The 22,271-nt window shown below is 43.4% G+C and overlaps 1 protein-coding gene across 1 annotated transcript in view; it reads right to left on the bottom strand.

Moving 5' to 3' along the window:
- Nlk (nemo like kinase) overlaps positions 1 to 22,271 on the bottom strand; it is a 126,659-nt gene that overhangs the window by 17,246 nt on the left and 87,142 nt on the right. The window contains exons 4-6 of the mRNA XM_032912846.1: positions 5,389 to 5,495; positions 3,853 to 3,938; positions 180 to 389 (exon numbers count right to left, since the gene is read on the bottom strand). Coding sequence (XP_032768737.1) covers positions 180 to 389; positions 3,853 to 3,938; positions 5,389 to 5,495 — 403 coding nt within the window. The remainder of the gene's footprint in view (positions 1 to 179; positions 390 to 3,852; positions 3,939 to 5,388; positions 5,496 to 22,271) is intronic.

Genomic DNA, 22,271 nt, shown 5'->3' with positions numbered 1-22,271 from the left:
TCCAGCTTTGTAATTTTCTGGCTTTCGAGTGAACCTGAATTTGCTAAAAGTCAATTAAGACAGTACAATGAATAAACTTAAGATGTATACAAGATGGCTTTCCTTTCAAATCTACAGCTGAATTAAGAGCAAAGAGTGCCGTAAAGCGAAGCAAAGAGTGCCGTAAAGCAAAGCCACACCTGCTGGATGGGGCTCTGCGCCTGAAACAGTATCCTTCGGCCCAGCAGCTCTGCAAAGATGCACCCGACAGACCAGATGTCAATAGCATTGCTGTAATGGCGGCTGCCCATGAGGATCTCCGGAGCCCGGTAATACTGAGTAACAACTTCCTGAGTCATGTGACGGGATTCATCCAGTTCTTCCACTCTGGCCAATCCAAAATCACAAATCTAAATAGAAAAGACGACCAAGATATTACCGAGCAGACACCTACTGTTTACTTTTGAGACGGTGTAGCATTAAGCTTGCTATTTAGCTGAGGATGACCTTCAAGACCTGAGCCTTCTGTCCTGTACTTCCCAAGAGCTGGGCTCATAGTCATGTGCCACCATGCCATGCCCAGTGTCCTGCTTAGATTTTGTCAACTTGACAAACATAGACATATTGGAACCTAGGGAAACTCAATTAAGGAAATTCTCCGATAAGATTGGCTGTGGACATTTTTGTTTTTTTTTTGTTTTGTTTCTGGTTGACGACAGATGTGGAACGGTGTAGCCTACTGTGGGCCATACCATCCCTGGGCAGGTGCCTCTGGCAGGTTAAAAAACAAAACAAAATAAAACAAGACAAAACAAAACAAAACAAAACAAAACAGCAGGCTGAGTAAGCCAGGAGGAGCCAACTAGCACTCCAAGAGTTCTGCTTCAGTTACTTCCTGGAGATTCTACCTTGGTATCCCATAATAGACTGTGACCCTTGACATGCAAAGCCAAATAAACCCCATCTTTCTTTCTTTTCTTTTTTTTTTTCTTTTTTTTTTTTTGGTTCTTTTTTTCGGAGCTGGGGACTGAACCCAGGGCCTTGCGCTTCCTAGGCAAGCGCTCTACCATTGAGCTCTACCAAACCCCATCTTTCAAGGTGTTCTTTGTCATGGTCTTTAACATATCGTAATAATGGAAATCAAACTAGGAGACTCAGCTAGACAGACACATTTATGCCTGGGAAAACAGCAGCAGCAACAAAGAAGCCTCATTACACATACAGGAAAAGAACCTTGACAGACTACTCATGGACTTTAAAAAGTCTTAAATGATATACGTATAGACATTCTTATCACTATAAAAATACGGCCTTATTTGGACAACAGAAAATTCTAACTTCAATGTTTTTATATAATGTTTTAAATTTTGTATTACTTTATGCATGTCAGAGTTTTGCCTATATGTCTGTCTGTCCACCACATGTGTGCCTGGTGTCCACAAAGGCCAGAGAAAGATATCAGCTCCCCTGGAACTAGACTTACAGATCATCATGATCTGCTCCCTTTAAAATTATGCATCTTTAAAAATATTCTCAGGGTTGGGGATTTAGCTCAGTGGTAGAGCGCTTGCCTAGCAAGCACAAGGCCCTGGGTTTGGTCCTCAGCTCTGGGGAAAAAAAAAAAGCAATAAAAAATATTCTTCTCCAGACTGGAATGTGGCTAGGTAAAAGAGCACTTGCCTTTATGTGCATGGGCCTGAGTTCAATGCCCAGCAATGGGAAAACAAATACTTTAGCTTATTCTAAACCAATAAGCAAATTAAAATTAAAACCAATGAACTCCAAACATAGCTGAATGCATACTTCAGCCTAACCAAGATATTTGTAGGATGAACTAATGGAAGAAATCAGAATAAAAGGCATATTTTATTGGGCTTGGGACAAATGCCATCTTTCTTTCTTTTTTTTTTTTTTTTTTTTGAGTCAGGGTTTCTCTGTATATCCCTGGCTGTCCTAGAACTCACTCTGTAGAATAGGCTGGTCTGGTCTAAGCTACAAAAATCCAGTCAACAGAAGAGGGCTCCATGAGGATGGACACTCAGGAATGACATTTTCCTTCAGTTTCCTATTCATATAGCTACAGGCTACCACAGCTTTAACGATGATCTGGACAGTGAGCTTCAGGTAATAACACAGGCATGACAGGATAACATAAAACCCTCAAAGGTTTTCAGCCAAAACTCAAATAAGAACTGGCTGAAAATATCATAGCACTGAGTTGGTATAAATAGGACAAGAATTCCCAACTATAAGGTTTTAAAAATATTTTTAACTAAAATGAGTTATAGGGATTTGGTTTTGGTCTTGATCTACATAGTGAATCTCAGGCCTGCCAGGGCTACATAGTGAGACCCCTTCCCCAAAATAGATAGACAGACAGACAGTTATAGATCACAAGCCCTGTTTAAAGATAACCAAGTGGCAGAAGGAAAGACTCAAGACATGTGGAAGGAACAAGGGAGAAGATTCTGGGGTAATACTTTTTCTTTGGAAACAAAAGAATGAACTGGGCTATCAGCGTCTTTCAGGGAAAACATAAACAGCAAGTGCTTTATCTCAGTGGCGTTAAGCCAGGGGTGGGCTCTGTGCGGACACAACGAAGAACTTTCACTGACGAGCAGCACAGCCCACCAGCTAGTGAGGAGAACTGACCTACTGCTCAAGAAGCATTTAAAATAGAAACAAATGTATTCATATGTACTCATGGCTTTAATATGTACTCAACTGCCAACATTTAGGTAACACTATCAGTCTTCGTTATTTTAAAAATAGACAGCACTGAGAAATTAGCTAATCACTGCTGACTGGAACATCGTAGGAAGTGGCCGCCCAGGAAGTGAGCTTTCATCTCCTTACACAGAGATAGTGTAATTCTAAGCTTTTAGTTCACATTTTTTTTCCCTCTTTTCTTCCCCCTCCCCATTTTGAGACAGAGTCTAACTATGTAGCTCTGGCTTGGAACTCACTCTGTAGACCAGGCTGGCTTTGCTCTCATGGAGATCTGCCTGCCTCTGCCTCCCCAGTGCTAGGGTTAAAGGTGCATGTGACCACCGCCCAGTTACAATTTTTCTTTTAAAATATACTTAATTTTATGTGTATGTATGTGCACCATGTGTGTGTAGGAACCCGCAGACATCAAAAGAGTCATTGGATCCTTTGAAACTGGAGCTACAAGATTTCTTAGCCACTGAGCCTCCCTCTGCCCCTACCTCTAATTTCTATGATGAGGGAAATGACGATGAACCTTCCACTATCCAGGAATTTGAAAAATGCATTTGTGTATTAAAGGTTTGAGAAATGCACACTGTGGATTTTACTATCAGTGAATCTCTTTTAACTAAGGACAGACAAGGAGAAGTAGGAACCAGTGAAAATGAAGGCGATGACTCGAGATTTGGGAATACCTGTTTTACGTTTTGCTTTTTTTTTTTTTTTTTTTTAACCCTTCTGCCTTTACCCACTGGGGTTCCCATCATGCAAAATCATGTCCAGCTTTGTTACTTTTTGAGACGCTGTCTCATTCTGCTGCCTAAATTGAGATTTGGAGATTATTATTCTGTGGGGAAAGATCTAACTACTGTAAGGTAGAAATACACCCACTAGGTGCACAGGCCCTTTCCTGGCACAGCCTTTAACTTGCAAGCATTCCTGTGTTTCCTTTTGCTACTGCAATGTCACACAGTGATGCTAGCCATGAGATGTGGTACCTTCCCAAGCCACATCTCAGTGTCACAGCAGCAGAAGCTAAAAGTCTATTCCTCCCGAAAAACGCTTCCTATAATATGGAACGATCTGAGCTGATGAGAGTTTCTGAAAAGACTGCCATTCTTTTTAGTGACATTATAGTTCTCATCTCAGAGTCTGAAAAGCTACCTTTAGAACACAGTTGCTGTTCACAAGGAGATTCCCCGGCTTAATGTCGCGATGTAAAATGCCAGCTGAATGGAGATATTTCAAACCTGAAACAAACAAACACAATTTTAATTGCAGATATTTAGTTCCTTATACTTAACCAATGAACAAACACACACACACACACACACACCCCTTAAACAGAAACAAACTAAAAGATTTAAAATCACTCCCTAAACAAAAGCTAAAGAATATTACTAAAAGCTTGGCTTAGTCCCCTTCAAAACACTGTAATTTTGCTGCAGTAAAATGTCACACAGTTTGCACATGCCAGAGACAATGTCTATAATTTAAAAGATTACATGGCTTGAGGCATAGGTAAGTCTGTCAGGCCCTACAGTTAGGCACGGCCATGCCAGTATCCTTGAACTGCTCCTCAGCGTGGCTCCTGGATGGAGTTCTGCTATTGATACTCCCAGCCTGTGACTCTGAACCTGCTCCAACACAGAAGCTTCCATTAATCTACAGGAGGCCTTTCTTAGGATACGCATTTCAGTGACAGGACAGAAAGCAGGGACCTGCCCAGACCTGTCAGCAGCACTAGCCACTAGTGACAGCCAGGAGGGCACTTAATCATCTCAAAATAGTTTTGACATCTTAAAAGACTGGTTGGTTTTCAGTAGAAGTGTAGGTTACAATCTTATAATGATTTCTTTCTGAAATAAAACGTAGTAAAACGTATTAACACTGTAGACAAGCCAAGCATTTTCCCCATTTCCCTCTACCACAGAATATCTACAGATTTATCACAGGTGCACTTTTGGTTATAATATTGCTTATGTATTTTGCTCCTTGGAAGACCTTGATTTTCAATTTCTTTCTAGAATTCTGTGAATATTGGGAAAAACGTATTTCAGCAGACAAGAAAGTGGTTTCAGCTTTAAATAATTCTCCATCTGTCACAGTGGAACTGTGGACACAGCTGATGGCTAGAGGAGGAATCAATCGTTGGCCTAAACTGTTTCTCACGCAGGCCCGTGCTCTTAGGGGCAGTCAGGAGTTAACTTAAGAGCCTGTGTCCACTGGCCCGCTCCATCTGCTTTGGGTTTAAGGGTCCTTCTGAGTTGAGTGCACCTCAGCCATGGCAGGTAATATTCAGACAAGTCCACCAAATTGGCTTGAAGGATGGATGTCTTCCACGGAGAACAGTCCCTTTTTAATTTAGTTATCTGATCCGGACTCTATGAAGAGCCAAGGGCAGCCAGTGAGATTTGTGGCAAACCACTGGGTGCCTGCCTTCCTAGATTAATCCACTTGCCTGCCTTCTCTGCCCTAATGAAATAAAAATAAAAAATATTTGGCCACCTTCAAAGCCTCTTGTGGAGAGGGATGTGACTGGCATGCTCAAGGATCTGAGTTCAATACCTAGTGCTTCTAACACCCACACCACTTAACGTCAAACACAAAAAATAGTGAAACAACTCTGGTTCAAACAAAGAGCAAAGTGACTCGTTTATACAACCACACTGTCTTTTTCTTGATAAAGAGAAATCTTACCTCGCAAAATCTGATAAAGAAAAACTTTGACATGATCTGAGCTGAGTGGCTGAGGAGAGACGATAATTTTATGTAGATCACTCTGCATCAATTCTGTGACAACATATCTTCAAATTGTTAAGTTAAGGAGATGTCAGAAAACTGACCCCAGCCCCCTCATTGTCATCAATCATATTTAAAGGGTAACATCCATTCTCAAGGCTGGGGAGTCTGAAGACAGCTAGCTTCTAGACAGGCCGATGGAGATGAGAATCCCAGCGACTGCGGGATTAAACAGTGCCTAAATTCGAAAGGATGTACACGTTTAAGAATTGAAGTAAGCAACCAAGTGCTCTCCTTATGATTACTACTCAAGAGAAATTAAAAGTAAATACTTCTAAACAACAACCAGACCAAGGCACAGTGTGAAGATCTGTTAGTCTCAAGGTTTTGGCTAGTTATGGGGATGTCGTTTAAGTTTAAAAGTGGGTTGGTGACCCCATTTTAAACCACCAGGAAAAAGTTCACAATAAATCCATCAACTGTGGCTGTGTTACTTTATAAAGTATGGTACTGCCAGAAGCACATGAAATGGTTACTTCAAATCCAAGACTCCCCCAATCAGAGCAACGTAACCTTCCACTTGGCTCACTCCGCGTGTTTATGAAAACCTGTTTCTGAGCTTCAAGCTCCGCACTCGGATGTAGTCTCAGGTTTTTGTTCAAAGAGCTGGGATGACTGGGTAGCCATGAGAAGGTGGAATTCAGAATTTTTACAAGACACATAAATGTTACAGAAACTAAGAAATCCCTTTTTTGCTGTATTTATATTAGAATAATAGACATGCTTTATCCTGGGTGTGCTTAAAAACTTGTTAAAAGTTTACACTTTATGATTTAATTGGAACTTTTCTATAGGTAATCTTCAATTCACAGCTTTAAAAGTGAGCAGGAAAGATGACAAGACAGAATTTGTGCTAACATGTGACACATGGTTGAAAACTGCTGCTTTCAGATATGAGTGTGTGTATATGTGTGTGTGGGGGGAGGGGACATGAGACACTTGGGAGGCCTTCTGCTCTCACTGGCTGGTATTTCTGGCACTTCTGTCCCCGCTCTTCTCCTCCCCTCGGAATGCAGGAACATCCCAGCCCTTTTCCTTTGTCACATTCACCATCTCGAACACTTGAGTCCTGCTCACTCCTTTCCTTTGCACCACCAAGCACAAACCTTTATCACCCTTGCTATACGTCTCCATCTTCCCATGGGAAAGCTCTGCTGGCTTTGTCTTAGCTACCATTTGTCAGAGCTTAGCTACCACTGGGCCTCTTCCCACCAAGCCTGCTCTTGTGAATGGTGGCTCTAGATTCCTAGGACACGGCGGCCAGCACACGCGGTTTTGTTTTTATTTATACGTTGGCACTTAATTTACTGTGTCTGAACTAACAATGCTTAAGGTTTCTGTTGAGAACTCAAGCCCTCTAAGTAACCAGGCCTTAAGCAGAGAGGGCTGCAAACAGTCTGGGGACACACCCAACCCCAGGTAGGAGGTAGTCGGTAGTTATGACTTAATTTTTTTTTTTCTTTAAAAGACAGGGTCTCTGTAGCTCTGGCAGGCCTTGAACTCACAGAAATCTGCTTGTCTCTCGTCCAGAATGGCGGGATTAATTGGCAGTGGTCACTTTCGAAGACCACTCCCCTTCCCAGAGAACCCGCACTGTCAGGTAGCCGCCTGGAAAAGTGCATTCGTGCATTCGATAGAGGGAAGGCAGGCAGGCAGGAACGCTTCGGATGGGAGAGGAGCAAGAGACAGTTTTAACCAAGTACAAACATACGGGCTCCACTTAGAAACTGCCTCAAAGAGAGACCTTGGAGCAATCGTGGGCAGGTAGTAAGGGGTAAACTGAGTGAACTGATGTTAGAGGCCTCAGTGCCACACTCATTATGCTCCGATGAGGTACTTAGCAGCTCCCTGCAAGGGGCGGGGTGGGGAGGGTTAGGAATAGAGAAGGCTGGGGAAAATGATTATTTGTTGAGGCTGAACAATCCAGGAGTTATGTTCTTATTTGTACTTTTGGTATTTTTGAAGTTTTCTAGATTTATTTCCCCCCCAAAACAAAAGTGAAGCAAAATTTTAAAAAAAGGTTCTTTGTAAAAAACAAAAACAAACAAAAACAAAAACAAAAACCCCCCCCAAAAAACTATGTAAAAAGATGAGTCCTACCCAGGCTCCTGCCCCTTTGAACTAAGCCACCTTTTATTTTAAGAGTCTTTGTCTCTCATCCCCTCTTTCCCCATGCTCATTCTGCCCCCGACCTCACTTCATTTCCCAGTCTGCATGGGGATTTTCCTGGCCCCATTCCTTGGGACCAGTGAACCTGCCCAACAGCTGCCCAATAAACCTGCTTTTATACTTAAAAACAAAACAAAACAAAACAAAGGCAGTCACATGTAGCTCAGGCTGGCCTGGGATCTAGTTTCATGTAGCTCAGGGTGGCCTGGGATCCCCCTCCCGCTTCTAAGCAATGTGAGTACAGGTTTATGCTAATCCACTCATTTCCAGAACTTTCATTTACTTAATCCATCTTGTTGAAAGATTTTTTCTTTTAATTTTAAACAACCTTGAAACAAACATTATGTACAGCTTTATGTGAAATCTGATTAATTTTTTCAAGTATAATTATAGGACATTATTTTAGGTTTACAATATAGGGAACAATTTCTTGGGCTATTCAAACCTTGTCTATTAAGTGCTTACTTACTACCCCCTCCTTAAGCTGTCACGACTCTCTGAAGCTTTATGTCACTGCTACCAAAGGCCCATCAGTGATGCGTGGCTCCCCTCAGGTGAATCATTTTCCCAGAGAAGAGCTCTATTGGAAACCCAGACCGCGCTGTGGCCCGGTGTGAGTAAGGATCACAGAGATGTCACAGATCAGCCTGCCCGTCCAGGAAAACAACCTTGTACTCTCCTGCGGTCTGCAGGATGGTGTGTTTGCTGCCGCTGCCGCCACCGCCACCCCCAGCCCCCAGGCGAGTAATCAGCCTTCGGTGGTTCACCTGCACCCCTGCTTTCTGAGGAGACACCTGATGCCTCCAATGTTGAGCCTTTTTAAACATCCCGTAAGAGTCAACCCGGTCTCCACTCTCATTACAGTCAGCTCAGGTTTCTGCTTTTGAAGTCAGGACTTTTAATCATTTACTAACATTTTCCTGTGGCTGTAGTAAGTGAAGACAACCCACGGGTTCAGACTGAGAACCACTGACATGTTTACTGATCACCTGTTATATGTGAGCAGGAGCGATCGAAAAGAACATGGCATGGTGAGCCAGTCTTGTCCTTTCCCACGTTTCTTTTCTCAGAGGATCTCACACAACTCAGGCCAGTCCAACTCCCCAGCCAATGGTAACTTTGGATTCTGGGCCCCAGAACTAAGATCCTCTTGCACACTTCCTAATCCATTTTAAAAAAACAAAACAAAACAAAACAAAACAAAAAACAAAAAAACAAAACAGGCTCTCAAAAAGCGGGCCTCAAACTCACTATGAAGCGGAGGATGAGCTGCATTCCTGTTCTTGCCTACACTTCCTCGGTGCCGGGATCACAGATGAGCATCATGCCTTGTTTACGGAACGCAACCTAGGGGATTATACATGCTGGTGTGCTAGCTACTCTGGGTCAAGTTGACACAAGCTTCTGAGAAGAGGGAGTCGCAAATGAGAAAATGCAAGACTGGGCTGCAGCCAAGCAAGTCTGTAGGACATTTTCTTAATTAGTCACTATATGGAGGACTCATACCATGGTGGGTAAGGCCAGCTCACACTGGTGGTGTTGAGTTCTATAAGAAAGCAGGCCGAGCAGGCCATGGGGACCAAGCCAGGAAGCAGCACCCCTCTGTAGCCACTGTTCCTGTCTCCAGGTTCCTTCCCTGTTGGAGTTCATGTTATGACACCATGAACAGTGGTGTAGAAGAATATGCTTAATAAACCCTTTCTTCCCCAACTTGTTTCTGATCATGGTGTTTCGCCATAGTGATAGCATCCCTAAGTCACCAGACAAGCTTTCTTGCAGCTGAGTCACACGCCCTGCCCCTTTACCGGATCGTCTACTGTAATGCATTTTCACTTGTAAAGCTGACTTCCATATTAAGAATATTAATCCTTCTGAATATACTAATTTTTTCTAAGAAATATTAATCACAGGACAGAAACAGAGAAACACTACAATTCTGCACCAAGTTAAGCAGACACACATGCAGAATTTTGAGACAAGGTCTCACTCTATGTAGTCAAGGCTTGCCTCCAACTTTCAACCTGCTTTAGGCCTCTCAGTGCTGGGATTACACGTACGCATGTGCCATAACTCCTGCCTTCAACCCTTGAGTTGTGCTGGCCTTTTAAGTTTCAGAGATCAAGAAAAGGAACATTAGACAGAGGAAAACCAAGCGAAGTGGAAGAACCTGCACAGGTGCAGCTGTTGTGTCCCAAGGATCTGGATGTTGGTGTTCCCAAGTCTCTCATGCTGAAATCCTAACCCCAGAATACTGGGAGGGAGGGCCTGTGGGAGGTGATTAGGTGATTAGGGCAGAGCCCTCATGCACGGGATTAGTGTCCCCATAAAAGAGGCCTGAGGGAGCTCGTTAGTCGCAGTCCCACTGTTGTAGGCTACAGTGAAGAAAAGGCAGGAAGATGGCCCTTGTCAGGCACCAAATCCATCAGGTGTCTCCACACTGAACTTCCCATCTCCAGAACAAATTCCTCCTGCTTATAAGCTATGCAGGTTTAGTACATCGTTGTAGTAGCTCAAAGGGAATAGGACAGTTGTCAAGCTGACGTTTTATTCTGGGAAAACAAGTCCTACAGAAAGGAAGCACTGAAGTGCTTATCTTTGTGGGATGTGTGTCATGTCTACCGACTTCACTTACAGCTTTCTTCTCCAGCACTCAATGTTATTTTCTTGCCCTCCACACTACAGGACTGGCAGCCCAGCTGTGATGCCAGAAACTTCAGTGTTAGTGCGACAGACAGCTGGTATGCAAGCAAACAGAAGAGCAACTAGCACTCAGTTGAACTCAGGAAAGGAACAAACTGATACAAAAGCCAGGAACAGAGATCAGTGGGAAGGGCACTGTGTGCTTTCTACTAAGGGTGCCTGCATTTTCAAGAAAGGGGCAGTTATAAATTATCAGATGCAGGTGCTATAAACTGAATTCAGGTACTCTCCAAGAGCAGGAAGCACCCTTACCTGCTGAGTCCTCTCTGACCACAACAGATACTTTATAATTAAATACTCCTCTGGGAGGGGACGGGGGACGGACCCCAACAAAAGAAAAGAATCCGCCCCCAAACAACACTTCATACAGCACTACAGACACCAAACCAAGATGAAGTTCACACCTGAACTGTAATATTGGATAAACTGAAACATTGTTTGACAACAAGAATTTTATACAACTAGAGAATGACCGAAACAAGCCAGATCTTCCAAACCCAGAGCACAAATGCACGTGCACACATCCTCACAAACAAAAGCAGCAGCAGGCTTCTCTTCTGTTAAATCCAAGGACGTCACTGTCTTCAGGACCCAGGCACCTGGACACCCTCCCAGCCAACTTTCGAGAAAAGTGTTTACAGAGAAATCGATGAATGCTTACTACTCAATTTGTTCATAAGAGAATGACAGCCGACCGGGTAAGCTCTGGCCAAGGCGGAAGTCCAGCAACAGAACAGACCTGCTCGCTCCTCTGCTCTTCCGCTCCCCTTGGTGAAGAAACATCCTCACATACAACATTGAAGTTTAAGACATGAGTGTTTTAATTATTACAACAGCAGAAAATGAGATTTTTCATGCTTTAAGTTTGGCATAGTACAGTCTAAAGAGAAACGCATCTTAACTCCATGAATGGGGCATTTAAATTAAAAAAAAAATCACACAAAACAATCCAACAACCAGGACATTTAAAATTTTTCTCAGAAAACACAATTCCTGAACTTGAAAATCAAGCACCTATCTGCAAAAGCCCAGAGTAACACATACTGCATTAAAGGGTTCTGCTTTGCTCTAGCAAAGTCCTCTGAAGTCACAATTCCCAGCATAATGTTTCCCAGATGTCTAAACTAGTTGCCATGCCAACTAAAGCAGCTTAAATTAAGCGAGGGCTTGAAACAGCACCTGCATCACTCCAGGTCTGTTGCACATTAAATTAAGCTCTCTTGACAGGGCCTCAGAGGTGCCATTAGCGTGAACAGCGTCTATCTGATTATTGTTTGAGTAATTTAATGAGGGTCTGCACACAAGAGTAAAAAACAGGGTACTATTACCCTCTCTTGGTCCTTCTAAATGGGACAGCCTCTCTAACAGCTGGTGTACCTACTGGGTCAATGACTTGGCGATGGTCTTTTCAGTTATCATCCGGTAAAGATGACCTATAGAAAGAACCAGTGCTTAGGCTTCCAGGCGAGTAGGAGCAGATTAACCATTTCCTAGATAAAAACTTGTCATTAAAATAACACCATTAAAAACACACTGTGCATGGTGCGCCAACCTCAGAGTGATCTGAACAGCCCTGCTGACTGCAGCAATTAGTTAAGTAGTCATGAAATATGAATTTCAAAATGCACTCATTTGCCTCAGAAAACGAAGGATGCACATGAATAAAGACAAGGGTCTGGGAGCAGGCACCACAGTTCTCAGGCTTCCGATGCGCAAGACAAAACAACAGTGTCTTTGCGTTGCTGTAAGAAGTTGATTTCTTTTCAAAAGTTAACATTTCAAGTTTCTTTACTGCTTTCTCAAATATTGGTTACCACAGGTTGTTATTTAAAGAGACACACAAACCCAGGCGGGAAAGTTTATGAGACTCAGCGGAGGTCACATTTCCACATTTCAGGACAAAGCCAAGACTACCTTACATTTCTTTAAAAAAAAAAAAAAAGATTCATTTCTATTAGTTATTGTCATTTTTGCACATTGTGAAAGCAGGGTGGGGTAGGAGTGGTAGGAGCTTGGGGTGTTTTTCAGTGATGCCATGAGCTTCTCAGGTGGCTGAAGCAGCAGGACCCCAACTTTGAGGCCTTCTTGTGCTACAGAGTGAGTTCAAGCCCAGCCTACACAACTCAGTGAGACTGTCTCAAAATAGAGAGAGTTGGGGCTACGGCTCGGTATAAGAGCGCATAGATGGCCATGGTTCAATCTCCAGTACCCAACAACAGGGAGAGGGAAAAAAGAAAAAGGAAAAAGCAATCTTTACTTTATCAGTCTGTACTTTCTATCAAATGAAATGTCATATATAGGGTTTTAGTTTTAATTTTGGCCGCATGCTCCCATTTCTCCCCCTTATCTCCAGCTGTAGGGCATCTGCTGCCCAAGTCTTCTGATCTCAGGGCAACAGCACCCACATGCATGTGCTGCTACACAGACATGAAAGGATGCACATGATTAAGTAAAAATGATCTTTAAAAAGTCATGTAAGCAGGTCACTGGTAATGTGACAGGACAGTCTTTAGAATAATGCACACTACTAGTGTGTCAGCAGTGGAGCTGTGCACGACAGTGACCAAACAGCACTTCCTGCCAGACTGCCACAAAGACTGCTTAGGACAGGGGAAAATCAGGGCTAAAAAAGCTTCTGGGGATCAAGGAAATGAGGTGGGACAGGAGGGAAAGGAGGAGGGGTGTCCAGAAGTAAGAACAAGTTTGTATAATTTACTCTGACGTAGAAAAGATTATGAGAAGACGAGAAAGTAAAGCCAGAGCCTTCCCTGACCTCTTGCTTCAATTAAAACAAATGTGAACTGTGATCGATATTTACTAAACCTATCCCCGGAATGCTGCATCTACCTTAGGAAGTAATTGAAGAACTCACAACAGTCAGCTTCATCCCAGAAATCCTGACTGCCCCAACTGTCAAAGATAATTCTGCAGAAAAAAGGCAACACAATCACCACAGAAACAAACGCTGACATCCAATTCTGACCTTCTATTAACAGTAAGATGATTGAGTACTTTTCTGTTTTTAGGAAGTCATGATTACTCAAGCAGTCTCAGAGGCTGCAGGACTGATGCCAAGAGCATCTTTGTTTAACCATCATCATTAGCATCGATAAATACCAAGTGGGTGGAGAGCGCATGCTAGCTCAATGACGGGACAGAAAGAAGATGGATGAATGCGTGGCAAACAGTCAAGAGACTGAGGGGAGACTGACACTGATGTGCAAGAATGGCACAGCAAGGACCACAAAGAAATAGGATTATTATGTGCGTGGACACTTGGCCAAAAGGAAAAACAGTTGCTATAGTTATCTACTTTGTTTTGTCTATTCCTGCTAACTCCGAAAGAAGTCAGCCCTATTTTCAAAATCATCCCGTAGAGAAGCAGGGGTCTGGAAGGGTAAATGAATGAGTCAGAGGTCACACCGGGCTGGAAGCTGCTGCTAGAGCCCAGCCCCTGGCTCAACTATACCGTTTGTGAAAAAATGAAGCAAACTCCAGAAATACAAAATCACGCGACAAGCTGAGAACAAAATAGTTACACTTCAGAAGGGAAAAAGGCTTGGAGAGTGACCTTTGCAAACGAGAAGTTAAACAGCCTTAGCTGGTGTGGTGCTGGGATGCAGACCCCAAATGATCAGGGTTACGATCCTGATGCCATTTACCAGCCTGGTAACATGAGGCGAGTTATGTAACTTTGCACATTTCTGTGCTTATAAAATAGGCATAATGATGTTCTGCCAGTGTCTGGCACAAAGGGGAAAGGAATGAGGTGGCAGTCATCATTCTCATCCTTACGAGGAGGAGAAAGGGTAGAGTTAATTAAACCTCAGTGCCAGATGTTGGACATACATAATTCATCCACCAGTAAGGAGGAGTGCCATCGAGTGCCTTTCTCAAGGTCAGAAGTTAGCAAACTGAGCAGGGGATTAGAATGTGAACTCAGGACTGCTTGAAAAAAATGTTCGACCATGGTGTTATTCTTCCATCTTCCCTCCAACCAGGTTTGTTCAGTAGGGAAAGACTCCACACGGAGGAAAAGAATGTAAGTAAAGAAGAAAACTGACAACCATTCAACATGTTTCTTTTGAGCCAGTGTGATTTTAAAATGAAAGACCAGGTAATCTCAAAAGAGCATCATTGCTGAAGGAGGAGAAGCTATTCACTCTTAAGGAAGAGCAGTATCGCCCTGAAGCTGTCTGGTTTGTCTTAGCTTCCCAAATGCTGAGCTTATAAACAAACGTGCCCACTCTGGCCATTCATTTACTGTTTTTTACTTTTTTGGCTTTGCAGTGCACTTTTCATTCTTTTTTAAGATTTTTTTTAAAGATTGATTTGTTATATATAAGTACACTGTTGCTGTCTTCAGACACACCAGAAGAGGGCATCAGACCTATTACAGATGGTTGTGAGCCACCATGTGGTTGCTGGGAATTGAACTCAGGATCTCTGAAAAAGCAGTCAGTGCTCTTAACCACTGAGTCGTCTCTCCAGCCCACACTTTGAATTCTTATTTTTAAATTATTTTATTTTTCATGAGTATAGATGTTTGCCCATATGTATTATCTGTGTATCACATGCATGCTTGGTGGTCATGGGCCAGAAGAGGGTGTCAGATTCCCCTGGGACCCGGGTTACTTATAGTTGAAAGTCACTAAGTAAACAGTGTGAATTGAACCTGGGTCATCTGAAAGAGCAGTAGGTTTTCTGAACCACTGAGATGGCCATTTCTCTAGCTTTGGCTGTTCGTGTTGTTAATGTAGTCTCACGTGAGTTTTTCTGGTTCTGGAAAACATGTTCATCATAGGTACATTCCTTTAGAGTTCAAGTCACATATGGATAAGAAGCTCTTTTGCCAGAAAAAGAGTTTTCTACAGCAGTGAGTCACTTTAATTAGGTAGGCTGAAGAGATGGCTCAGCGGTTAAGAGCACTGGCTGCTCTTCCAGAGATCCTGAGTTCAATTCCCAGCAACCACATGGTGGCTCACAACCATCTGTAATGGGATCTGATGCCCTTTTCTGTCACGAAGGCAAGTAGTACAAATAGAGCACTTATATAAATAAATAATGTTCTTAAAAAGTAAGTAGGAAAAAAAATAAGTAGGTCTATGAGTTGGTTTTCTACAAACTGAAAACTAAAAAATAGAGAACAACTCTAAGAGCTATTGCCTGTGAGAACCCAGGGAACTTCCCATGTGGATACCAGGCATTGGCAGAAGGTTTTGCAGCCCTGGGCTTGGAGTGGTAACACCAGCTATACGTCAGCATCCTGCAATTGAGCATGCTACACATCCCAAACCAAAGCCTGGGCTGGCAAAGTGGTGCAGTGGGCAAAGGCCCGATGCCAGGGCAACTGACCAACTCTTGCAAGTTGTTCTTTAGCTTCTGTGTGAGTACCCCTCCCCCACAAGTAGATAAAAGTAATAAAAATAGCCGGCCTTGAACTTACTTTGTAGTCCATGCAGGCCTTGAAGTTTCTACCTCTGCCTCCTAAGTAGCTTTCACCACCAGGCCCAGTACAACCTAATCCTATTTTCTACCATCTGGTTTCTTGCCTCCTCTAAGTATCAGTAAGAGGAAAGAGTTCCAATTAGATATGTAACATTAAACCTATGGCCAATTATGTGATCCAGGGGTATTAATATTTAACAACATGCATAGAGCAAAGCATTGGAACCAGTAGCATAGAAATGAAGAGCACGCTGATAAAATACAGGCTTGCGCTAGTGTTAGGTCTATTAAGTTTCCTGAGGTAGTGCTCTCAAATCGAGTTGCTAGCAGGAGACACAGCTGGTCTGTGAAGTAGCTAAGCGCCCCACTGATTCCCCATATCCTCCAATTAAGGTGAGTCTGATGTATTTATAGTGGCTTCTGAAACCTCCAGGTCTCCACGTAGCACATGCATCCTGGTATCTAGCAGCCTTAAAAAAATAGAAACGGAGTCACAACAGTAGGACATGACAGAAAAGATCAAATACATTCAGTCCCAGGAGTTTCCTTAAACCCACACACCTGAATGAAGTCTGGCAGGCCGCTCACAATCAAAGGTTAAGCAGAAGGCTAAGCAGTTTGGGAGATGATAATAGGGTTCTCAGGCTTTTCAGAGGCTCAATTAGGCGAGCCTTTGTAGATCTGAGCCTCTAACGTCCAGAGCTGGTGCATTTCACTCGCACCAGCTGGGGAGGTTTAGAGACATATTTATATTTTAATGGAGAGGTGAAGAGATTAGAGTGGAGCTCCCCCATTCCTCACTCACCTGGAACAGAGGTGTTTCAAAGAGCTCCTGTGAATAAGTTGTTCCAACTATAGTGACTCTCTTAAAAGGAGAGAAGGGGAAAATTCCAACTGCGTCAGAACTTTTAAACAGCCTCTTTTTAAAAATAACCTTAGGATTTTGTCATAGACTAAAGCCTGGGTAACCTTCATGCGGACGGGAAGGGCTGGCAAAGGCCCTAAAGATGTGACAACTGTTACAGGGAGGAGGTTCTTGAGATTCCAGACTGAAGGAGCAATTTATGCTAAAAATCTACTTAGTCAGAAAGGTTTGGTAAAAGTAATGGGAAAGCAGGAAGGTCCGGGAAGGAGCTAGTCGGACAGATGGTTTAGCAGTGCTGTTGAGTATTAACCACATCTTCACGGAAAAAGAACACGAGGTACTAGGAGTTGGCCATTCCAAATTAAGAGCTAACACCTTTAAAATTTCCTTAATGTTTTGCCTGCATGTCAGTCCACACACCATGAGTGCCTGGTGCTCAGCAGTGGGGGCTGCATTGAGCCCCGGGACTGGTGTTACAGATCCAAACCTGGACCCTCTAGAAGCACCACCAGTGCTATGAACACTGAGCCATCTCCCCAGCCCAACAACCAAAACCCTTACTTTAACAAAGTTCTACTCTGGTTGGAGATGGCTGCTCAGCAGTTGAGAGCACTGCCTGCTCCTTCAGAGGACCAGGCAATTCCCAGCACCCACATGGCGGCTCACACATGTAGTGAGAATTTTGTTTTCTTCGAAAAACAGATATATTGTGTTTTTGTTTTAATCCCAGATATGGGATATGGGGCTGCTTCAGATTGTCCATAGCAGCTATGATTTGCCTCAAGCTCTAGCAAGGCTATGGTTTTGCCAGTGCAGATAATTTCTGTAACTGTGTGACATTTGGAACTCTGGGGACTCTTCAGAGGGTAGAAAAATGCTAGGCCCTGAGAGGGGGAGGTGCTGGTGGTTGGTTGCTGCTGGTCACGGTTTATTTAGTAGTTGTGTGCAAGGAAGAAAGAAGAAACTAGGTATCTGAATGGCAAAGATCAAACTTGCCCCGAGGAACTCAATGCCCCTAATCAGCAGGAGGAAGTCTACTGATAATTTGCCTGTCTCCCCTTTATCCCTTTTTCTATCTAGTGTTAGGGGTTTGGAAAGGGTGGAAAAAAGAAGAAATCAAGCTACTCATGGCTACTTGTAGCTTCCAGCTGAGGAAGAAGTCTGGGCTGAGGAAAGGATCCTGACACCCTGACCTGTGGCTCTACTAACACTCTCAGCTCCATGCCTCTCCCCCTAGCCCCTGCAACTCCCATCCCTACCCACATCCTCCAGCCCTGCCATAGCCCCAGAGCTCTCAGGGGGCACTTAATGACCACACTTCTGTTTAGGCATAAAGACTCCCAGAACCAAACCACTGCTCGGGGTAACCCTCTGGCCAGCAAGTGGGGAGGACCCAGCAGTCTTTGCCAATGAGGAGGGACTACATCTATTGATGTATGTGACCACTGTATTCCCCAGGACTGATGTGGGTGCAGCAGGGGGCAATGCTGGGGCCAGTCCCAAGTTCAGGGACATGTGTAGATAGGGAGATGGTGTGGGTCCCTATGGCTGGGACTTCTATGTTGGCCTCTCCTTCAGACCGAAGTTTATATACAATAAGGCTCACAATGGAGTTTGTCAAAGAGACCTGAGGGTCAGCACGGAGGGGATCGGAGCTTGAGAGTGACTTTAGAGCCCCAAACACATTCTATTTGGGCAGCACAAATTGGACTGTATGGTTCACTAAAACAACACAAAACAAAAACCCTAGGGGACACAAAATTTCAAGTAGGAAAGTATGGGTGTGGCAGGGAGGAGTGGCAGGTAAATATGACCAGAATACAAACTTATTTTAAGAAAGGAAGTCCACTTACTCATGTCAATGACATCAGACACCCATGTGCTTAACAGACCCTGCTACTTTCTTATAGAATCACTGAGTTCTAGCTCTAGGAGGCCTTCCCTGACTACTATTCCAAATGCTCTCCTGCCCATCTGTCTCTTCAGAATAACCGAGGCAGGTACCACTACTACTTAAATTTCATGAGGAAAGTGAGGCGCCATGAGAGTATGAAACATGATCAAGATCACACAAGCAGTAAGACACAAAGAAAATGTTCAAACCTAGTGTCAACTTCAGAATGCCACGGCCTCTGTCACTGCAGATTTCCCTTCTTTGACCTCAGGCTAGCAGAATTCTGAACCAATCATAAGGATTTGAAATAAACGTAGAATAATGGTCAATACGAAGAACACTTACTGGAAGAGCCACCAAGACACCTGTCTCAAACCAAACCAAACCAAACCAAACCAAACCAACCAACCAAAATCAAAATACGGAAGTAGGGGATGAAAGGCAATTTTCATATTCCCATGTCTGGTCTGCCAGCTCACCTTAGGAAAAGAGAGAAAAAATGAACCTGCTCCAGGGCAGGGAGGGAGTGGTAACAGGCTTCTTATGTAAACACAAGGTGCAGAGTTCAATCCCAGCAGAGGGAAAAAAGCTGGGCACAGTGGCTGCTGTACTATCAGTGTTAGGGAGGCACAGACAGGAGACTCCCTGGGACTTGCCGGTTAGTCAGACTAGCTCAGTTGGTGAGCTCCAGATTCAGTGAGAGACCTGGTCTTTAAAAACTTGGAGGAGAGCCATTGGTGGTGCACAACACCTCTTTGATCCCAGCACTCAGGAGACAGAGGCAGGAGAATCTTTGGAGTTCAAGGCCAGCCTGGTCTACAAAGCAAGTTCCAGAACAGCCAGGGCTACACCAGAAATCATGTCTCAAACAAACAAATAAAACAAAACAAAACAACAACAATGAAACAAAATAAAACTATTTTACTTTGGAGAACAACTGAGAATCCCACCTGATGTTGAGTCCTGCTGTTCACATGTACCACCACTGCACATAGAGAATTAACAGAAGCAAACAAAAACCAAAAAGTAAATAAAACAATTATAACATTCAAAGAATGAGAAGCATGTAAGTTTGTAAACTGTTAGAAATGCCTCTTCTACACTGTGAAGATGTTATGCAAACATGTCCAAAGAAAAAACCCCGCTGCTAAGTAGGCACCTGAGTAGGGCCAGTCTCTGAAGCAGTTCCCGTTGAGCATCTGAGAAAGGTGATACAGTTGCACAAAAATCACCGAGCTGGGCATGGTGGTACACGCCTTTACTCCTAGCATTTGGGAGGCAGCAGCAGATGGACTTCTTGAGTCTGAAGCCAGTCTGGTCTTGAGTTCTGGGCCAGTTAGGCCCACACAGTTGAGTCCCAGTTGTCAAAAATTAAAAATACCTGTTGGGTTAAATACTCATTATCTATCTAGAATTCAAAAGTGGACCAGGCTGGCTACTTAAGAACAAATGTTCTACATGCAAAGAGCTATCGATGTTGTACACTTTTATAGAACAAAAATCAGTGCCTTTAACTGATTTACCTGGATTGAAAAAATGGAGAACCCATTGTATCAAACTATTTCCTGTAGAATAGATGTGAACAGAAAGCTCCGAAAAGCGAACTTTATTCCCAATCATGTTTTACTGACTTTTGTTGTTGTTTTTTTTTTTTTTTTTTTTTTTCTTTTTTTTTTTCGAGCTGGGGACCCAACCCAGGGCCTTGCGCTTGCTAGGCAAGTGCTCTACCACTGAGCTAAATCCCCAACCCTGTTGTTGTTTTTTAGACAGGGTTTCTTTGTGTGTAGTCCTGGCTGTCTTGGAATGGAACTCAGAGATCCCCGTGCCCCTGCCTCCCAGGTGCTGGGACTAAAGGTGTGCGATACAATCCCAGCTTATTTATTGATTTTAAAAAATGGAAACAGATCAATCTATTTCCAGTTTACGCTGCACAGCAACCAACAGCAAGCCAGATTATAAAAAAAGTCATCTTAGACTATTAACTATTAAATAGGTTTCACATTTGGAAAGTTTTACGATTATTTTTTCTTTTAAAAGAATCTTCATCTTGGGGTTGGGGATTTAGCTGAGTGGTAGGCGCTTGCCTAGCAAGCGCAAAAGGCCCTGGGTTGGGTCCCCAGCTCGAGAAAAAGAAAAAAAAAAAATCTTCATCTTAAACCAAGTACAGCAGTCACGTGGTACATTCCCAGAACTGAGGAGGCTTAGGCAAGAAAACCTCCACTCTGAGGCCAACCTGAGATACACAATGAAAAGTCCTCATCCAAAAAATGGCCTTTCTCCAAACTCATACAGTTCTGCCAGCCTCCCGTTCCCATATGCTATCAATCCCAGGATTGAACCTGGTTTTAAATGTTTTTAAAGTCATTTATGGACTGATCAAGGGTAAGAGTGTGTGCATGAGTATGTGTGTGCACACCACACCTTACCTAAAGAGTTAAGAGGCTAACTTTGGGAGTTGGTTCTCTTTTTCCACTGTGGGGGCTGGTTCTGGAGATAAAACTGAGGTTACCAGGCCTGGCTCAAGCACCTTTAAATATCTCAGTGTGATGATGCAGGTGACTTTCCCAAAGGACAAAGCAAATCCTTGCATACAATAGTTTACTAAACTCCCCAGTCAGATTTTTTTAATAAGAGAACAGTTGAAACATGCAATCCATTTCAAATATGAATTCTAAACTCCTACCGTTACCTAGCTGAAGGAAAATTCCAACCATAAAGACAAGATTTTACGAATTCTCTTTCTTTACTTTCCCCTCCTTTTCAAATCAAGTCCACAGAGAAGAAAATTTCAACCTAGATTTCAACTGAAACGAAAGTGGAAGCATTAAATACATGGAAAGAGACTCTGGTTTGTGGATATTGTCAATTTCAAACAATGGTTTCTGAAGACAAGCAAAGCAGCAATGTGCCAGAGCAAGCAAGCTATGCTCTCTTTTAACAAACGGTCAGCCCTAAATCTCATCATCATCCCTGCAACAAAAAGCACGGTGACTCTGCAAACAAGAGAGGAATCAGTGTGCTTCACTGAGAACCACTGACCTTTTCTGAAGCATGCCTGAGCTTCCCCATAGAAATCAATGGAATAAAAGGTCACTCTGTAAGTGTTCGGTTGGCAAATTCCCTTTCCTTTTAAAGCAAACTAATTTATTATATAGAATGTCACAAATTAAAACTACCTCAACTTCAATTTAAAACTAACTTAAAAATGATGGGGGCTGGAGAGATGGCTCATCCTGTAAGAACACATACTGCTCTTGTACAGGGCTGGAGTTCAGTTTCCAGTACCCTCAGCAGATGGCTTACTGCTGCCAGTAACTCCAGCTAAGAGGTATTAGACACCTCTGACCTCATGTAGAAACACACACATGCACACTTTAAAAATAAATGATTAAAAACAAAACCTGAGTGAAAATTCTACCATCAGAAAACATCGAGCAGCGTGGAAAGCCGTTTGTTACTGTCCAGGAGGTTGTGGGCTGAGTTTCTGTCACCACAACTAAATGTCTATGTGTGGTAAGACAAAAGGACTGGGATGCTGGGATGGGGGGATGCGGGGATGCGGGGATGCGGGGATGTGGGGATGTGGGGGTGTGGGGGGGTGGGGATGGGATGCAGGGATGCTGGGATGCAGGGATGTGGGGATGCGGGAATGCGGGGATGCTGGGATGTGGGGATGTGGGGGTGCTGGGATGTGGGGATGTGGGG

The sequence above is a fragment of the Rattus rattus genome, chromosome 9, assembly GCF_011064425.1.
Source record: "Rattus rattus isolate New Zealand chromosome 9, Rrattus_CSIRO_v1, whole genome shotgun sequence".
NCBI lineage: Eukaryota > Metazoa > Chordata > Mammalia > Rodentia > Muridae > Rattus > Rattus rattus.
The sequence above is the reverse complement of the archived record's forward strand: the minus strand, read 5'-3'. Positions and strand labels throughout refer to the sequence as shown.